The sequence below is a fragment of the Ovis canadensis genome, chromosome 24 (genome assembly GCF_042477335.2).
Source record: "Ovis canadensis isolate MfBH-ARS-UI-01 breed Bighorn chromosome 24, ARS-UI_OviCan_v2, whole genome shotgun sequence".
NCBI classification, from domain to species: Eukaryota; Metazoa; Chordata; class Mammalia; order Artiodactyla; family Bovidae; genus Ovis; species Ovis canadensis.
The window spans coordinates 35,073,020-35,092,655 of record NC_091268.1 but is presented as its reverse complement, the minus strand read 5'-3'; the positions used below and the strand labels follow the sequence as shown (position 1 = coordinate 35,092,655).

The 19,636-nt window shown below is 47.8% G+C and overlaps 1 protein-coding gene and 1 non-coding gene across 3 annotated transcripts in view; one reads left to right on the top strand and one right to left on the bottom strand.

Annotated features, from left to right (window-relative positions):
• The window catches only part of VWA3A (von Willebrand factor A domain containing 3A), a 54,837-nt gene that overhangs the window by 10,024 nt on the left and 25,177 nt on the right, over positions 1 to 19,636 (bottom strand). For both annotated transcript variants that reach the window (XM_069569451.1, XM_069569452.1), the window contains exons 15-27: positions 18,538 to 18,673; positions 18,326 to 18,429; positions 16,869 to 16,949; positions 16,018 to 16,112; positions 13,817 to 13,936; positions 8,569 to 8,643; positions 8,219 to 8,363; positions 7,602 to 7,797; positions 6,206 to 6,276; positions 3,183 to 3,335; positions 1,651 to 1,741; positions 874 to 984; positions 209 to 306 (exon numbers count right to left, since the gene is read on the bottom strand). In XM_069569451.1, coding sequence (XP_069425552.1) covers positions 209 to 306; positions 874 to 984; positions 1,651 to 1,741; positions 3,183 to 3,335; positions 6,206 to 6,276; positions 7,602 to 7,797; positions 8,219 to 8,363; positions 8,569 to 8,643; positions 13,817 to 13,936; positions 16,018 to 16,112; positions 16,869 to 16,949; positions 18,326 to 18,429; positions 18,538 to 18,673 — 1,476 coding nt within the window. The remainder of the gene's footprint in view (positions 1 to 208; positions 307 to 873; positions 985 to 1,650; positions 1,742 to 3,182; positions 3,336 to 6,205; positions 6,277 to 7,601; positions 7,798 to 8,218; positions 8,364 to 8,568; positions 8,644 to 13,816; positions 13,937 to 16,017; positions 16,113 to 16,868; positions 16,950 to 18,325; positions 18,430 to 18,537; positions 18,674 to 19,636) is intronic.
• On the top strand, positions 10,483 to 10,590 carry LOC138429812 (U6 spliceosomal RNA). Its single transcript, XR_011252902.1, has one exon. It is a non-coding gene; the product is annotated as a U6 spliceosomal RNA (small nuclear RNA).

Here is a 19,636-nt window from a genome sequence, read left to right as displayed (position 1 = left end):
GATTGAGTGACTAGCTCAAGGTCACCCAGCTAGGAAGTGGTAGACTCAGGTTCCCCCGTAGTTCTCTTTAATCCTTATCCTGACACTTGCCACAGTCATTCTAAGCAGATTTGGTCTCAATTCCAAGTATGTCCACCTTCCCAGATATAACGGTTGGTGGAAGGAATGACTGCTTGGGAGGGACATGCTGGTATAAACAGCATAATACCTCTTGGCTGGAGCAGACTGTATCCTTTCTGGGCAACTCAATAGATGATCTAGTCCTTCTGAGTCTCTTTCCTTGAGGGTACTTCTTGTATACCGAGCCTGGGAAAAAGAGAGCAGAGTTATCTTATGCAATTCTCTTACCCTCTCCTCCCTTTTCCATGTCAGTTTCTGTCAATCAAGTCAGTTGTAACATTCCTTAGGTGCAACTTGCTGAGAGATAGGAGGGACTCTTGGGGGGACCTAGGGAGGTCTTCTGGGACCCCCTACCCCACCCTACCCCACTCCACCCCACCTCCGCGCTTCTCAATGAGTTGCTACTGGGACCTGTGCCTTTCCAGAGCTATCAGTCCTGCTGACTTGGGGGACTCATGCCCACTTCCTTCCCAGTCAGTCTGAGGACACCACCCCTTGTGAACAGAGCCAGAGTGCTATACCCAGGGACCTGGGGGAATGCCGACATCACCTCTTCCCATTCTACTGCTTTGTGTCAAGACTTTGTGAACTCACTTCCCTGGGTTGGGAGATCTGAGTGGTTTGAAGATAGGCCTACTCTGGGGGCACTGCTGTCTGTGTCCTGGAGGGGTAACCCTCCCATGGGGCCTGATCACCTTCCAGGTCTTAAGGGGTAAGGGGGCTGTCCAGACATCTGTGTAGCCACCAACTTACCCACGTTATTCCCTGTCTCTGTGTAGAACAGCGAGAGAGCTATTTCTGCATCCCTTGATTGGGTCTTCTTCCTCCGCTCCGCAGTCCCTTTCTTCACTGGCGGGGCTGCAGCTAGAGGACATTTGGCCTGTTGTCTGGAGCAGCCTTGAGAGTTTATGCAGTGAAGCTGTGCAGCTTGGCTTAGAGACTTGTCAACTTCAGCTATGTTCTGCCCTCAGAACTGGGGCTCCAAAGTGGCTTTGAGGTCCTTTGGGACGACCTGACTCTGGCCTCACTGGGATGATCAGTAAAGCTAGAGCTGCTGCTACTTACCAGTCTTGGTGCGAGGTGCCTCCCGGTTCCTGTCTGGGTTTATCCTCACAGATGAGGCATGGGGCACTCAGAGTCAGTAAGAAGCAGAGCAAAGACTCTACCCAGGTCTTGCTAACTCCAGGACTCCAGAACTCTGCTCTGAACTGCCCTGCTGTGTTTCTGACGTTAGTGAGACACATGGTGTTCGGTTCTATAAGCTGAATACTTTCAGAAAAATACCAGCGCCTTGTCATGACAGGCTGGCACCAGACACTCTCCTTAATCCCTCTGAGCCTGAATTTCTTCATCAGTGAAACAGAGGAACTAATAGATTCCTTGCTGTATAGGATGGATGGTTACAAGCTTTAAAGGGGATGACCTTAGCAGAGGGCAGGTGCACGATCACTGATCACTTTAGAGATGCCATCACTCATCCATGTCTTAGCTGTGTTTGTCCGCCCCTCCCACCCCGTGGCCATGCCTTACCTGGGGGGATGCCTGCTTTGCCACCGAGTGGACGCCATGGCAGAGCTTTCAAGGGGGGCCTCTTCTCTCTGTCAGGGTCATCTTTAACACTCTAGAAAACAGGCAGCCTTTCCCCTCAGAGGCCTGTTCTCCATGGTGGGCAGTACCCCCATCACCCCAGCCCCAGTATGTCAAGTAGGAGCCTTTGCATGGAGAGGCCTGAGGAAGAAGTTTTCTCATATGCTCACCCCTCTCCTGCAGCAGATACAGAGAAGACTCTGGTGTTTGAGGTGAAAAATATGTGTGTGTGCATGTGTGTGTGTGTGCATATATATGAATGGGTGTGTGCCTATGTGTGTGTGTTATGAGAGAGGGTCTATGGACATTCCCTGGTGGTCAAGTGGTTAGGACTTGGAGCTGTCATTGCTGTGGCCTGGGTTCAATCCCTGGTTAGGGAACTGAGACGCCACAAGCCATGAAAAATGGCCAGAGAGAGAGCGAGCTTGCTAGGACAGCTCTGGGGATTTGCCCAGAGCCGAACCTTCTTCATCAGGTACCTGCCCTTCTTCCTACTGGACTGGGATTTCTGGGCCTCCAGAATGACCAGTAACCACTCAGTAATTTCTCTACCATGTCGGGCCCCTCAGTTTTAGGGGAGGGGTTCCTTCATTACTGGGCACAACTGGAATGTGGCGACAGTCGAACAAAGTCACCCAGGCCCGGGACCAGCTGACCCCCATCACCTACCCAGATCCCCTTCCCTCGTTTCAGGAGGCCTGAAACCCAAGCCCCCTCACACTGAAGGCCCAACCGGCAGACTCCGAGACCCTGGGGTTTCACCTCAGAACTTGGGAAGACGAGAAGGTGCTGGCTCCTGACTCCACCAGTACCCGTGTGGATAGAACCTCTTGAGGGTGCAGCCCCGGAAAGGGAGTGAGCTGTGTTCACCAGAGTCTGTCGGTTGGTGAAATGCTGAAGAGTTCACACACCTCACTGCGGCTGCTGCTCACAAGTGCTGAGGAGTCTGGGGTCTTCCCCCAGGCATACCCCCCGAAGCCCCCTGTGATTGTTACAGTGGACATTTTATGCAGGACAGATTTTGACAGGCTGTGAACAAGGATCAACCCTGCGGAAGACCCAGGTCCAATCAGGCCCCTGTAAGCCTTGAGCCAAAGCAGCAAGAGCCCATTAGATGCCACACCACCCTAATTCCTTTGCCCCTGAGAGACCCTCCAGATGAGCCCTCCTGCCTTGTAATCAGCATGTGCTAGGGTGCCAGTTCTACAGAACCCTTAGTACCACAAGGACAACCAGGCAGAGCCAAAGCTGGAGTGGACGGGGTGGTCAGAGCTGAGAAGCAGGCCCCGGGGGTCTCCTCCCCCTTGGAGGCTGGGCCACTGACCACTGAGGACACTACCCCCGCCTTCACTGCCCCTGGGACCTGGGGACCTGGCCTAGGCCACTTCACTATCTAGGAAAGACCAAGAGACAAGATGGAAAGAAAATCCTCTGTGTGTTATTAGGGGGGGTGGGTGGTGGGCGGGGAGTCAAACCATTCTGGCCACGGAGGGTGCTGCGGGCTTGGAGGGACAGAACTTCCTGGGCTGGCTTCCCGGCTTGAGCACATTCGGCTTCTCTTTCAGGAGGGCCGCACTTTGCTGTTCTTTTCCAGACTGGTTCTTCAGGGAGGACACGAGTAAGGCACACTGCAGCGGGGATTGGGAGTCAGCCCGGTGCCTCCGCACAGGGAGTGTGCGCGCGCGCGCGCTCACATACACACACACACACACACACACACACACAGAGCAGTGGCTGAGGCCACTGGGGCCCCTGGATTTTTCTTTCTACCCCTAAAGTGCTGCTGGGAGCTGAGAGTTCTGTGGTCAAACCTACTAATAATAAGCACAGAGGTCCTGGGATGCATCAGGCTAGTTAGTGGGCTAGTTCGTGCCTGGGGGTCTCAAACCCTCTTGTCCACAAGGCGTGTGACTACACAGGCAGCGTAAGTGCCATCTTATCCCATTTTACAGGTGAGGAAGTAAATCTTACGAACTTAAAGGACCTGCCCGAGGCTACTACGAGTATACAATGGATCTTCCATTCATTCTCAGGTGGACCTTGTCCCAAAGCCAGTTTCACTCCCTATGTGGACCCTGTGCCCACGGCCAACCCTGGGGGCCCACAGAATGGTGGTGTAATATTTGGCTCCTTTGCCTACCTAGTTCTCAGCTGCCTGAAAGATTCTTCAATAATTATTCTCAATCAAAGCACTAGAAAACACCACTTGAATGTAAATAACACCATAGGAGGGTGGATTAAACCAGTATTGCCCATTAACACCTTGGGGACGAGTTTATCAAATGAGGGAGCAGGACTAACGGGCACCTGAGAAGCAGTTTTTTTCAAAACACCAAAGAGGGGCCCTTTCAGGGTGGAAAGCTCAGACACATTTCGGGGAGCCACAGGTCTGCCAATCCATGGCCCCACCCTCCCAGGAGCTCACAATGTAGTTGGGGAGACAGGCAGTTCTGGCAGTGGTGGTACTTGAAATGTGAGTCGCCTACATGCTCTGTCCATCTCCTGGCTTCAACTGCCCCACAGCTCTATGTCTGGCCCTCATCTTTACCCACCTGCCAGCAGGATGCCCCCACTTATTATCTCACAAGTCCCACAGACTCACCTTTGTTCTAGCCTCTCTGAACTCTGTCCTGATTTCTCTCTCTGGGTCTATGGCACCACTGTCTACCAGGTCCCCAGCAAGTCACCCCAGTATTTCTTCTTCTTTCTCACCCCGTGCATTCAATCAGCCATAAGTTTGGACAATTCTTCCTTAAAAACATGATCTCAGGTTTGTTCCTTTGTTTCCATTCTCATTGCTTCTGATGCGGTCTGGTCCCTCTCTCACCTCACCTTGAGCTGCTCAACTCCTTCTCTGAGGCGGTGACACTTTAGTGAACCCTGAATGATATGGATGAGCTGGGAGGGGCACAGCTGGCAGAGGACATAGCAGGTGCAAAGACAAATTTGGGGATGAGTTTGACCTGTTCAAGGGTGTACAGGCCAGGATGCAGAGCACATAGACCCCAAACCAGTGACTTAGAGGAAACCCTCATGTTTCATTGGAAGCCTTTGGTGTCTATGGATCAGCAAAAAGGTGGAAAGCTGACGTAGGGGGAGTTGTGTCCCCCAAAAGACATAGTCCAAACTCCTGGTACCCGTCAACATGACCTCACTTGGAAACATGGCCTTTGTAGATGTAATTAAGATGTAAGTTAATGAGGCTGTACTGGAAGGGTGGGCCCTTAATCCAATATGACTGATGTCCTTAGAAGAAAAGAGACACAGACACACACACAGAGGGAGGAGAGCCATGTGGAGATGGAGGCAGAGATTAGAGTGAGGCTGCCACAAGCCAAGGAATGCCAAGGAGTGCTGGTGATAAGGATGCCCTACTTGACCAAACTCTGGTCATGTTCCTCTGAGCCCTCTTCTTGACTGGGTTTTGACTGCTCCAAAATCACTGCAGATGGTGACTGCACCCGTGAAATTAAAAGACGTTGCTCCTTGGAAGAAAAGTTATGACCAACCTAGACAGCATATTAAAAAGCAGAGATATTACTTTGCCAACAAAGGTCTGTCTAGTCAAGGCTATGGTTTTTCCAGTGGTCATGTATGGATGTGAGAGATGGACTATAAAGAAAGCTGAGTGCCCAAGAATTGATGCTTTTGAACTGTGGTGTTGGAGAAGACTCTTGAGAGGCCCTTGGACTGCAAGGAGATCCAACTAGTCCATCTGAAAGAAAATCAGTCCTGAGTATTCATTGGAAGGACTGATGTTGAAGCTGAAACTCCAATACTTTGGCTACCTGATGAGAAGAGCTGACTCATTGGAAAAGACCCTGATGCTAGGAAAGATTGAAGGTAAGAGGAGAAGGGGACGACAGAAGATGAGATGATTGGATGGCATCACTGACCCAATGGACATGAGTTTGAGTAAACTCTGGGAGTTGGTGATGGAGACAGGGAGGCCTGGCGGGCTGTGATTCATGGGGTCACAGAGTTGGACACAACTGAGTGACTGAACTGAACTGAACTGAACTATTGAACCCAGTTTTAGCAAAGAATACTGTTAGCAAGAATCTCTCTACCCTCGACATCTAATCAACTTCATCTTAGTAACTTTCATTCCACTAACCCTCTCACTCTGCTCACTGGCTATAAATCCCCAGCTATCTTTGCTGTATAATCAGAGTTGAGTTCAACCTCTCTCCCTGATTGCAGTCATCTTGAACAGTGTCTTCCTTGCCATTTTGAACAAGCATCCAGTGAAATTTCATTTCTTTAAGAGCAGTTACCACCAAAGCTATGAAAAGGTAAAGAGATTCTACTCAGAGCCTTTGGGCGGGGGGCAGGTCATGGCTCTTTAGACATCTTGATTTTAGTCTCCAGCCTCTGGAACTGTGAGGGAATAAATATCTGTCATTTTAAGCCACCTCTTTTGTGGTCCTTTAATGACAGCCCCAGGACTCTAACAGAAGCCAGTGTAGTCAGTGATTGCCCCATGCATAAGGCATACCTTTTGGGAGTAGTTGAGAGCCTTTTCCATCTCAGACGTGATGGCGTTGATATCATCACTTTCGTAAATACCTGGAAACAAAGCACATCATGAGTGTGGGGGAGGGGTACAGATTCTGGCAAGTGTCCATATCTGTAAACACAAGGGCCGCGTGGAGGTGACCTCAGCCCAGGGGGCAGGCTGGGGTCTTAATGGGCTGAGCTGACCAGCCCCACCCCACACTATCTGGTGGTAAAGGAGATGGGCAGGTACAGTGAGGGTACCAAGAGTGGAGCCAGCCTTGGGACCCAGCACCCTGGCACCCAGCCATGAGCTCTCACCCACAGAAGAGTAGGTCAGGGAAAGGTCCTGCTCCTCCAGTGAATAAGATCCACCTTGAGGTTACTTAAAGTAGCTAATGTCTGCAGTGAGTAATATCTCAAATAGGAGAAGGCAGTGGCAACCCACTCCAGTACTCTTGCCTGGAAAATCCCATGGATGGAGGAGCCTGGTGGACTGCAGTCCATGGGGTTGCTAAGAGTCAGACTCATCTGAGCAACTTCACTTTCACTTTTCACTTTCATGCATTGGAGAAGGAAACGGCAACCCACTCCAGTGTTCTTGCCTGGAGAATCCCAGGGACAAGGGAGCCTGATGGGCTGCCGTCTATGGGGTCGCACAGAGTTGGACACGACTGAAGCGACTTAGCAGCAGCAGCAGCAGCAGCATCTCGAATGTGACTCATTTGAGTGGGACTAGAGTGTGATGCCTAAGAAGACAAACTCTGGGTTCAGCTCCTGGTTCCTTACTTACTATCTCTGTGCTCTGGGTTCTGTGTCTCAGCTTCACTAGCTGCAAAATGGGGTAATAATCATAACCCATTTCATAGGGTTATTGTGAGGAATGAATCACATGTTTAAAACACTTAAAACCGAGTTTAGCATATAATAACTATTTTATAAATGCTTGCTATTATCAATAATAATCACCAATAATAACTTAAATGTATGTGCCTGGCACTTTTCATGAGTTCCAGCCCCAGCTATACCACTCATGTCCCTGGGAGTCATTTCTTCATTTGTAAACCAGAGAGATCAGAATGGCACTCTTGTGTCCCAAGCTTCAATCCTTCCTGAATCACGTCACAATTTTGCCTTGTCTGCATATCACCTAAACCATAATTTACTTAATAAATGTATTTTTAAAAATTTTAAATTGGAGCATAATTGCTTTACAATGTTGTGTTATTTTCTACTGTACAACATGAGTCAGAGATAATTATGCAATTATCCCCTCCCTTTTAAGCCTCCTTCCCCACCCCTAAACTATCCCTATGTTTATGGCATAGGGAGCTATGTCGGTACCAAGACTACTGTCTGCAAAGAAAGAGGTGGAGGGACCAGCACCACTCCCTCACCTGTGTCTCCAAACCAGTGGAAGCGCCCACCAGCAGCCCGGGTGACCTCCCTGTAGGCGGCGGCTGTGTCTGTGTGGCTGGCATAGCAGGCAGGGGGCATGGTGTCCGTCTGTGACTCACTCACATAGAACAGACACACGTTCAGATGAAAGTCACAGCCCCCGCAGGCCTCGGCCATGTAGGCGCTGAGCATGGCCTGTGGGCAGAGAGGGAGGAGGGGCCCAGGGCTGAGGGCTTTTCAAGCTGCTGGTCGTGGTCAGTTCAGCCCAGTCTCTTTCTTGTGGGCCTACTGTGTACCAGGTCTAGTACATGGCACTGAGGAGGGAAAGATGGAAGAGCCTGGGTCACCATTTCTCTTACTATCTTAATAGATCTTGGCAGGGAGCTGGGGCTGAGATCTTAGACCGGCAGCCTCTAATCCCCTGGGAGCTCATTAGAAATGCAGACTCTCAGGCCCCTGGGAGCCAGGTCTGACCACCTCTGCATTTGAACAACATCTCCAGGTGATAAAGTCTAGATGGGAAAATCATGCTGGAGAAACTGGTTGCTAGGTGTCCACGCAGGGGAAGATGTGGGGGTCCTGGAGGATAAGGGAGGCCGAGACGAGGCTCACCCACCATGTCTTGGTCAGGGATGCCCCCTGTGAAGAGGTAGATGCCCTGTGACTGCTGTTCTTCTTTGTCCTTGAAGTCCACTTCCACAGCCTTCCGCAGGGCGCTGAGGATGTTCCTGCTGCCCTGACACTGCAGGTCCAGGACCCACCTGGGAGGCAGGGAGGCCGTGCTGAGGCAGGGGGCTGCCAGGCCCCAGAGGGGAGGGTGAGGGATGGAAGGGGGATGTTTCCTGATTCGCATCTGTGCCATTTGTCGGAGGGCAAAGGTTCTAGAGAGAGCTACTTGCTGGGGGAGAAAGGGGGCCAGAGAAAGTAGCACCAGGGAAGCTGCTGTCAGACCAGCAGGTCACCTACCGCCAGGCGCTTTGTAAATTGCTGTGGCTGGCAGCAACCATCTCAGGCCTCCAGCTTTCGATGGTGCTTCCGAACCTTGGAGAGAGGGAAAGAGGGCTTGTTCTTAGTGGAGAGATATGTGCCCCAGCTCACTGGGCTTCCCAGGATTTTAAGGGGGCAAAATTCTGGTTGAAAGTGAAAGTCGCTCAGTTGTGTCCAACTCTTTGCAACCCCATGGACTATACAGTCCATGGAATTCTTTAGGCCAGAACACTGGGGTGGGTTGCCATTCCTTTCTCCAGGGGATCTTCCCAACTCAGGGATCGAACCCAGGTCGTCCGCATTGTAGGAGGATTCTTTACCAGCTGTGCCACCAGGGGAGCCCAAAATTCTGGTTACATCCCCCAAATGTTAGGATGTCACCTGCGAGCTCCTTGCTGGTCAGGACACGTCCCAGCATATTCATGGTGGGAGCAGAGCAGGGGCCCTCTGTCCGACCTGCCAGGACCGGTTTGGCCAGACCTCTTCCCTGAGGAAGGTACTTCCTCCCCTGTGTGAACTTCCCCACCTCCAGGGAAGGAGTCGCTGCTCTCTTTTTGGCTCCCCTAGCATGGATTCAGGGCTTCTCAGGTATCTCAGATGGTAAAGCGTCTGCCTGCAATGCGGGAGACCCAGGTTTGATCCCTGGGTTGGGAAGATCCCCTGGAGAAGGAAATGGCAACCCACTCCCATAACTTTGCTTGGAAAATCCCATGGACGAAGGAGCCTGGTAGGCTACAGTCCATGGGGGTCGCAAAGAGCACGATTCATCCTCAAAGCTTTCACTCTCCACCTGTATTACAGTTTCTCTTTTTCATATGCATCAGCTCATTCTCTCTATGAGACAGAATTAAAATCTTTGAGAAGAAGATTTATCTCCTTTATCAAGGAAAAGCTGTCCCCTCTCTGGTTTGAGAGCAATTCCTCCACCTGGGTCCTTTACTTGACCACCGCCAACCTGTCTGAGACGCTGCCCCGTGGCGACCTCCCTCCCAGGCCCACTCCCGGGTCTACTTCCCTCGTCCCCTCTGCCTCTCTTAACTATCATTCCACCAGGGTCCACTCTGCCGCTCCTCCTCTCTCTTTCCTCTTCCTCTTCACAGACAGGCTCCCTGGAAAAACAATGTTTCTACCACTTCCTCACTATCTGCTTCTCAAGCCTCTGCAGTCAAGCTTCCACCCCGGGCAGTTCTCTGGCAAATATTAATGATGACCTCCTTTCCTAATCCCATGGAAATCTCTATTATAGTTGGATAATAAATCCTCTATTATAGTTGAATAAAAATTCTAACAATATACAGAGAGTGAAAATTCCTTCAATGTTATCCCTCCCTCCAAATTTCTGTTAACTCTTTGTTTTATATTCTTTTCGGATTAAAACCTGTTAGATAAAGATATATTGATAGAAGTGGAATTATAGCCTTTCTTCCCACCCTGGTGACCTTGTTTTCTTCCATAAATCAGTGTTACAGCCTAATGCATAGTAATTGCAAGTTTGTGAAGAGAGTTTGGAAACCTGGGGGTACTTAGAAAGAGGGTGGGCGTCAGCTTAACATGGTTATTTTTTCACTTTACACAATAATTTTAAAAAAATTTCCGGCAAGATAAAAGAAATGGAATTACATAACCTATACTATTTATTTCCTTTCATTTGGACTTATTGAGGAAGTTTTCTAAATGTACTCACATAACTCTCCCACATTCTTTTGAATAGTTGCATAGAATTCTACAGTCAGGTTTATTTTACCAATTCCCTCTTGTTTTTTTCCAGGTTTGTCAATTATCAGAATGCTGCATTGAAAATCCCTTCAAGGTAATCTCTGCACAGTCATCTTAATATTTCCTTTGGATATTTCATAAAGGTTTAATTGAAGGAACATAGACCATACTGACTCAGGGCTTATTTCAGTAGCACATATACTAAAATTGGAACCATACAGAGAAGATTAGCATGGCCCCTGTGTGAAGATGATGCACAAAATATTAGGCACTTGGGATTAACATATACACATTATTATATACAAAACAAATAACCAACAAGACCTACTGTCTTGTTGACCTACTGTTTAGCACAGGGAACTATACTCAATATTTTGCAATAACTTATAAGGGAAATGAATCTGAAAAACTATGTATATAGTATATGACTTCCCTGGTGACTCAGACGGTAAAGCATCTGTCTACAATGTGAGAGACCTGGGTTTGATCCCTGGGTTGGGAAGATTCCCTGGAGAAGGAAATGGCAACCCACTCCAGTACTCTTGCCTTGAAAATCCCATGGATGGAGGAGCTTGGTGCAGGCTACTATCCATGGGGTTGCAAAGAGTCGGGCACGACTGAGCGACTTCACTTATATAGTATGTAACTAAATCACTTTGCTGTACACCTGCAATTCACATTACATCGCAGATCAACTATGTGCTTGTGTGGTCAGTTGTATCTGATTTTTTGCCACCCTATAGACTAGAGCCTGCCAGCCTCCTCTGTCCATGGGATTCTCCAGGCAAGAATACTGGAGTGGGTTGCTATGCCTTCTTTCAGGGGAACTTTCCAATCCAGGGATTGAACCCAGGTCTCCTGCATTGCAAGCAGATTCTTTACTGCCTGAGCCACCAGGGAAGCCCAAGAATACTGGAGTGGGTAGCCTATCCCTTCTCCAGGGGATCTTCCTGAGCCAGGAATCGAACGTGTCTCCTGCATTGCAGGCAGACTCTTTACCAGCTGAGCTACCAGGGAAGCACCAAATCAACTATACTTCCAATTTAAAAAAGTGTAATACAAGAGCTGTACCAAATTACATTTCCACCAATACTTTCCAGGAGCGCCCTTTTCACCAAATTATCATCAGCATTGGGTACTATCAATCTTTTAAATGTTTGCCAAACTGAACTGCAAAACCATTATGTCTCATTGTTTTCCAGTCAGGGAGCTCTATTGCCAGATTCAGAGAATTCCTGCTTCTCCTTCCTACTTTGCTTCTGCAGGCCCTAACTCTGTTTCTTTCCAAGATCCTCCTTTCCCTCGGGAAAGGGGAAAACAGCTTTCTCTCCAGGTTTTCCTCCTGCCTCTTGGACTGCTCCTCTTGTTTCTTAGGTGGTTCCCTTTCTCTGCCATCTAAATCGCAGCTTGTCCCCAATTCTGACCTTGGTTGGCATCTCTCCTCCATTGCGTCTCCACAGGTGCAACACATGCCCTCCCATGTCTTCCACTTATGCTGATGGCTAGAGCTCCAACCAGGAGACTCTCCAAACTCTTAAGGATCTCAGACTGTGTTTATCTTCCAAACTCTGCTCCACCTGGCACACCCCTTCACCATTCCCTCGTCCCCTACAGCCAAGCAGTGGCTGCATTCTGCATATGTAACCCTGGGCACCCCTCACAGGCCCCCTGTCTTCATTCCCACTGCCTTGGCTCAGATCTCCCCTCCAGTATCGCATCCCTTCAGCCTGTTCTTCACCTTGTAACTCAAGTGTCTCAAGATTATTATCTTGCTTAAAATCCTTCAATATCTGTATGTCCTCCAGTATAAAAGCTCCTGTTTAAAGCCTCCATCAGCTGGTGTTTCCTTTCATTTCTGGGCCATCCGGTTCTCTCTCTCACCCTTTGTTCACACTCAGCTACTCACACTGCAGGTCCCCCAAGGTTGTGTCACACATCACACCTCTGTGCTCTGCTCACGCTGCTCCCTGCACCAGAAGGCCCCTTCTCCACATTCCCCGTCTCTTCTGTGTGCCGGGAAACACCTGCCCTTTGTCAAGACTCAGCTAAGATTTCCTGACCTCACTCTTCCCAGGTGAATGAACTGACTCTGCCTTTGAGTCGATATGGGACTTGCGGTCCCATATCCTGCCTTCTACTTATTCCTTCAGAAAACATTTAATAGCATTTATATTTTAACATTTCTGCTTCCTACTACTAGGTGATAAGTTCCTTAAGGACAGGTATCATGTATGTTAACTTCTATATCCCTAATGCCTAGCATACCTACAGTACATGGCAGCCTTTCAATAAAAGTTTGTTAAATGAATGAATGGGATGAGTGAATGAAAATCTTGTCCAAAATGCTTCTCTAAGCATTTTTCTGTAGAATTTATTAGGGAATGATTAGGCTCTGGTACAGTTTAATATATAATATTAAACTGCTGACTTAGTAGGTTTAGAATACTCCCTATATGATGTGAAGTTGTGTAAATATATATATATATATAACTACATATATTTAAATTATATATACTTTATAGATAAAAATATAAGTAACTATGTAGATAGACCTATAACTTAAATACTTATACTATTATATAGTCATATATAATTTAAACATATGTAGTAAAACTACATATTAAATATTTATCCTTTAAGTTAAATTTACTTATAGTTAAAATTATATACATAATTATGTATAAAATACATAATTTAAATATATAGCTATATAGTATTAATTTATATTATACATACTTATATAAGTGCTTCCCAGGTGTTCCAGTGGTTAAAAATAACCCAACTGCCAATGCAGGAGACATAAGAGACATGGGTTCGATTCCTGGATCAGGAAGAGCCCTTAGAGAAGGAAATGGTGATCCATTCCAGTATTCTTGCCTGGAGAAGCCCATGGACAGAGAAGCCTGGTAGGTTACAGTCCATGGGGGTCCATAGGGTCTCAAAGAGTCAGACACAACTGCAGCTACTTAGCATGCAGCACGCACACTTACTTATATATAACTTAAACACATAGTTTTATACATAATGGAACCATGTAGTTTTATATATAAAGGTATAATTTAATTCTATATAGCTGTATATAATCTATATGACATATAACTATATATAATAATATTGATAGATCTATGTACAATTAAAATTTATAATTGGAATTCTGAATATTTAAAATATCATGGCTTGTTAGAACTGAGGTAGGAGCCAAGCCTGGGGACCCTTCTTTTTCTCTTTTGTGTTTATCAGCTTGGGAGCCAAATGGGGCAACGGGCTGAGTTACTTTATCCTGGCTGATCAAACAGTGTGTTTTGGGGCTGCTTATCACCTTCAGCCCAGGGGGACCGTCCTACAACCATTTAATTATTCAATGCCCCAAACAAGATGGTTCAAATGAGATAAACGGACAGCCCTCCTGGGAGGCCGGCTACCCATACATCTGTCATCCTGCCAGAAGCCTCAGCCTGGCGATGGCGGCCTAGTGCCCACGACCTCCCCACCAGGAGAAGCTGCTGCGTACGCAATGATGTTGAAGCAGTCCTTGTTGGACAGCTGCTCCTCCAGCAGGCGGCGCAGGGAGTGCTGGATATGAATAATGTACATGGAATTGGTCACGGAGATATCGAGCAGTATAACCACCCTAAAAAGAAACACAAGCTTTAAGAGGAGAACCGAATCTCTCAGATAATGTTTATTCTGTTCCATTTTACTATTTAACGTTTTTTCCAGGGGAGTTCTGCACGCCAAATTCACCCCTGGCCAAATCTTCTCCGTGGTTTGAGGTCAACACAGGCAGTAGCCTGAGGGTCATGGAACCTTTGCTGCAGGAAGGTCTATCATGGAATAAAGCCTCATGGTGGACAGTTTAAGGGCAGGACTGCATATAATGATTTCACACGTTTCCTTGTTTTAAATCACTAGCATTCGATACGACAGTAGATTGGGGTCTGTGAAGGGAACACAAACAAGCCAAGCAAGTTAGATGGGGAATTAGGTATAACTGGGGCCTTTGGGGAGATGTATCTTTTTATTTTCTCTCTCTGTTTTAAGATCTCTTGCAATGGCAAAGGCAATGGCATCCTACTCCAGTACCCTTGCCTGGAAAATCCCATGGACAGAGGAGCCTGGTGGGCTGCAGTCCATGGGGTCGCTGAGAGTCGGACACGACGGAGCGACTTTGCTTTCACTTTTCACTTTCATGCATTGGAGAAGGAAATGGCAACCCACTCCAGTGTTCTTGCCTGGAGAATCCCATGGACAGAGGAGCCTGGTAGGCTGCAGTCCATGGGGTCGCTAAGAGTCGGACACGACTGAGCAACTTCCCTTTCACTTTTCACTTTCATGCATTGGAGAAGGAAATGGCAACCCACTTCAGTGTTCTTGCCTGGAGAATCCCAGGGACGGGGGTGCCTGGTGGGCTGCCGTCTATGGGGTCGAACAGAGTCGGACACGACTGAAGCGACTGAGCAGCAGCAGCAACGTGTTGAGCCTTCTCTTTAGATCTTATAGTCCTATCTCCTCCCCTCATTCTCATTTTGAGACAGCTATGGATTAGCAAAAGAAAACTCACCTGATATAACATCAGAAGACCTTAATTCGAGTCCCACTTTCTGTGGGGCCTTAGGCAAGGCACAGCACCTCTCTGATCCTTGCCATGCGTTTGTGTGTATGCTCAGTCATGTCTGACTCTTTGCGGCCCCATGGACTGTAGTCTGCCAGATTCCTCTGTCCATGGAACTCTCCATGCAAGAATACTGGAATGGGCTGCCATTTCCTACTCCAGGGGATCTTCCTGACTCAGGGATTGAACCTGAGTCTCTTGCATCTCCTGCATTAGCAGTCAGATTCTTTACTACTGCACCACCTTGGAAGCCTGTTCCTTGGCATATTTAACTATATAAACGATAATAAGACTTTTCAAGGGGTTGCTTTGAGAGTTAAAAATTAGAGCGGATGAATGGTATTACAAACTTCTAATATAAAATAAGTGGTAATGCATTATGTAAGGTATGGAATGGTAATGATATAATAGATACCTACAGTTTTTTCCTACTCAGCATCCATTACCTCTGCTCAAAACAGCATCTTGATCTTTTTTTCTGGTGTGGGGGGGAATACCTTTGTCTGTAATGGTCCACTTGAGTTGAGTAGAGCTGACCCCAGCCCAAGCTTTAAAGTGGATGTTAGACCCCAGGCAATAAGAACATCAAATCCTCTTGGCCCAAGTGGCTCACGAGTGGACCCATGCCCTAAACCCTGGAAGTGCTAAACTGGAAGGGAGGAAGTTGGGAACTTTGGGTGGCTATCTTGCTACCTAGAGGGGGCAGCCTACCTAAAAACAAAGTCAAGAAAGAGGAAAATGGAACTGAGGGTTGGAAAGAAATTCCTGACATATATGAATCTCTGGATCAAGCCAGGCCTGAAGACAGCTACCAAATCTACTTTAGAATATAGTTACCTTAACCAGACTTCCCTGATTTGTTTCAATCTGCACTTAGTTTCTTTTGCTTTTTAACAAAGACTCCTGAGTGACACAGTGATGCTATTCTTGAGGTTGTAGTTAATGGTGGTGACTTTTCCCTCCAGGGGTTCTGCTGAGCCATATTGATCCTTAATCTAAATGATGGATTCTGATGCTACCAACAGGAAATTCATAAGTTGAATGAGTGCTGTGTCACACACGACACCATGAAGGACAAGAACACTACTGGAGGAAGTTACCTTTTTTCACAGACGGTGCCCCAGATTCTTCTGCTGGCCAAGGAGAGCCACTCGATCCGTCTCTCATACATCCGCATGGCTCTGCTGAGCTGTTTCTGCAAACTCATGGGTCATACACAGTCAGCACTGCACAGAGCATGTGGGGGAAGTGAGTGTACCCCACTTGGCTTCTGGGGATGGTGTGTCAAGGCCATGGGTATCCAGGCAGTACAAAAATCCCTCTAAAGCATGTACTAGGACTTCCCTTGTGGCCCAGAGGTTAAGAATCTGCCTGCCAATGCAGGGAACACCAGTTCGATACCTGGTGCAGAAAGATTCCACATGCCACAGGGCAACTAAACCCATGTCCTACAGCTACTGAGCCCCGACTCTGGGAGCCCGTGAGCCACAACCACTGAAGACTGTGCCCATGCTCTGCAAAAAGAGAAACCATTGCAATGAGAAGACCCAGCAATACAACTAGGGAGCACTAGAGAGAGCCTGTGCACAGCAACAAAGACCCAGCATAGCCAAAAATAGATAGATAAATGAACATTTGTTTAAAGAGAGAGAGAGATATAAGCCTGTACTCGTCTGTCACAAGCCTAGGAAGGGAAGAGTCAGAGTATTTCATTGCCTCAAATGGGGAGGAGGTAAATCTTGACCAAAAGGATTAGAGGTTTTTGTTTAAGGCGTCCGGGTTCCTGCCTGGAGAGGAGGAGGAGAAAGCTCCAGAAGGGCCTGTGGGTGGAGCGCAGTCTGTTTACAGGAGGGGGTTCTGTCACTGGCTTGGTGCCTCCACATTCCACGACACCTTCCTGCCATCCCCCTCCCCACACTCCACATTCTGACTGATGGGACCCAGCACTGACCTGGTACTCGTACAAGAAGGGCAAGTCCACATGAATATTCTTCACTGTCCCGTCATGCCATTCAAACTGCACCATTGCCTTCTGCATGCATGTGTGGCCAGGAGGGGAGCAGGTGAACAGAAGCACAAGTGAGGAAGGATTTTGAGTTTAAATGGGTCACTGGGTTCTCCAAGTCAGATGCAAGAGAGGGAAATGGGCTCTTAACACATCTGCGGGTGGTTTGTGCCCCTCCCCATCACCAGGCCATTGACTTGTCTGGAGCTGGCAGCTGAGGGACTTTAGGACACAGTCCCCTGAATGAACCAGGTCTGACCGCAAGCCAGCTCCCTTCTCAGGAGGCTCTTCTGAACATCAGTGTCTTTATTACAAGATATGGTTAGAAGTTTTGGTAATAGCAGAGTTGGAGATTTAAAACATACTATAGTCATAAGTTCTTAGATTTGGAAACCCACGTGGGAAACACACTTTGAAAATCAAATTTGTTCATTCTGTTCATTCATCCTCCATCAAGCTGTCATATCTGTATCTCTGTCTCTCCTTCCATCTAGTCATTCATCTATGGGCTGCCAGAACTAGACCTCCCCTGTCTCTTTCCTTTCATTCTTCTGTCTTTTCACTGATCTTCTCTTCTCTGGCCTTGCCTCGCTGCCTGTGGGATCACAGTCCCCTGACCAGGGATCGGACCCATGCCCCTGTAATGGGAGTGCAGAGTCTCAACCACTGCACCACCGGGGAAGTCCCTCCACTGACTGATCCTTCTGTTCACCTATTATGCTGTCCTTCCACTTCTCCACCCTTTATCCTTCATTTAATCTTGACTTTCATCCTTTCGTCTTTTTGTTCTATCCTGTTATCTGTCCTTCCATCTGTTCACATTTCCATCCACCCATCCATTCTTTTACCTATTCATTTATCATTTCCATCCATCCACTCACTCAGCCTTTTCCCTCCTCTTTCCAGCCTTCTGTCCACGCACACAGACATTCCTTGACTGCTTACTTGTACTACATATAGGGGACAGAGTGTTGGGGAAGAGTTTTTTCTTTTATAGGGCTCATACCCCGGTGGGCATTAGACATGTAACAAATACACACAAACACGCATCACAGGAGCAATAGGAGAAGTCTGTATCAGGTAGAGTGAGGGTCCAGAGAGAGAGCGTGTTCTGAATGACGAGGAGGAAACCTTCATGGAGGGGGTGACTATGGTGCCCGATGTACTCCCTCTTTCCCCAATCTCCCAAGTTTCATTTTTTGTATCTTTGAAAAACAGCAGCTAGGGTAGATTTGATGAGAGTTCTAGAGTCCTGGGTGGAAAGCCTGCATCCCACTCCAAGCCCTCAGCTCCTGCTCCTTGGGCTCTGTCTCATGACCTCTATTTCCCGAACATTTCAGAAAGGAAATACCACACAGGAGCTCCACGGCAAAGGTCTGGACAGAACTCTGAATCTGAGTTACCTCATGGATAGTTGATGATACTGTTTTTCGGAGAATAGGCACAAATTCCTCCACGGGAGAGAATGCATTGGGTGCCAGAACCTGATAAAGGCTTAGCTTCTTGGCTGTAAAAATAAATGGTGGGGTTTGAGGCATGGCTCATGAAGCCCCGAAGGGTTCATGCCTTCGGTCATTCGTCTGCATCTTGGGTTCTTCCCTCTCTGGGGATTTACCTTTCAGGCTATTGGTCTTCAGCCATTCTGCAGAAGTCATGTCCAAGTTTGGGAACTCAATCATGAGGGGATCCTCATGCTTTGGGGGTTTAGGCAAGAGGCTCATGAGTGAACTCTTTGCAACCTCTGTGGAAATCTAAGTTGAAATGAAAAATCATCATTACATAATCATATTATAGAGCTGAAAAGTCCACAGCCTTTCCCCACCCACCCAAGGGAGCATCTTAAAACATTGTGCTTAGTCTTTCAGTTGTGTCTGACTCTTTGTGACCCCGTGGGCTGTAGCCAGCCAGGTTCCTCTGTCTGTGGGGATTCTCCAGGCAAGAATAATGGAGTGTGTTGCCATGCCCTCTTCCAGGGGATCTTCCCAACCCAGGGATCGAACCCAGGTCTCCCACATTGCAGGCAGATTCTTTACTGTCTGAGCCACCAGGGAAGCCCAAAAATACTGGAGTGCGTAGCTTATCCCTTCCTTCTCCAGGGGATCTTCCTGACCCACGAATTGAACTGAGGTCTCCTGCATTGCAGACGGATTCTTTATCAGCTGAGCTACCAGGGAAGCTCTCTTAAAACATTACCTGTTAAATTACAGGCAGTTTTGCCTTTCCCTCCCATAGTCCCGTCCCTATCTTGAGAGATATGTGGAATTTCCAGGAGAAGACAGAGCTGTACCCAGCAACTCACTTCCTCTGTCATCTGTCCATCCTCCTAACCACTTCCCACCCTTACCATTTGAATCAGCACCACGGACTCCAAGATGACAAGTGGCCCTGACATGGGCACAAAACATAAGCTCCGGGGAACTAAAAAGCAACTCCTGTACCAAATCATTTAGGGAGCCCTGATCTAGCCTAGACTCCCTTGCCCACATTTACAACTGAAAACCTGAGGTTCTGAGAGGTTAAGTCACATAGCTTGTGTATGAGGAAAGCACAAAATAGCGATTTCCAAACTTCAGACATTTGAGAACCACCTTCATGAAATCTGCTATATCTGAGTACCACCGCACTGTTATTTGTTGTTGTTGTTGTTTAGTCACTAAGTCATATCCGACTCTTTTGTGATCCCATGGGCTGCAGCCCACCAGGCCCCTCTGTCC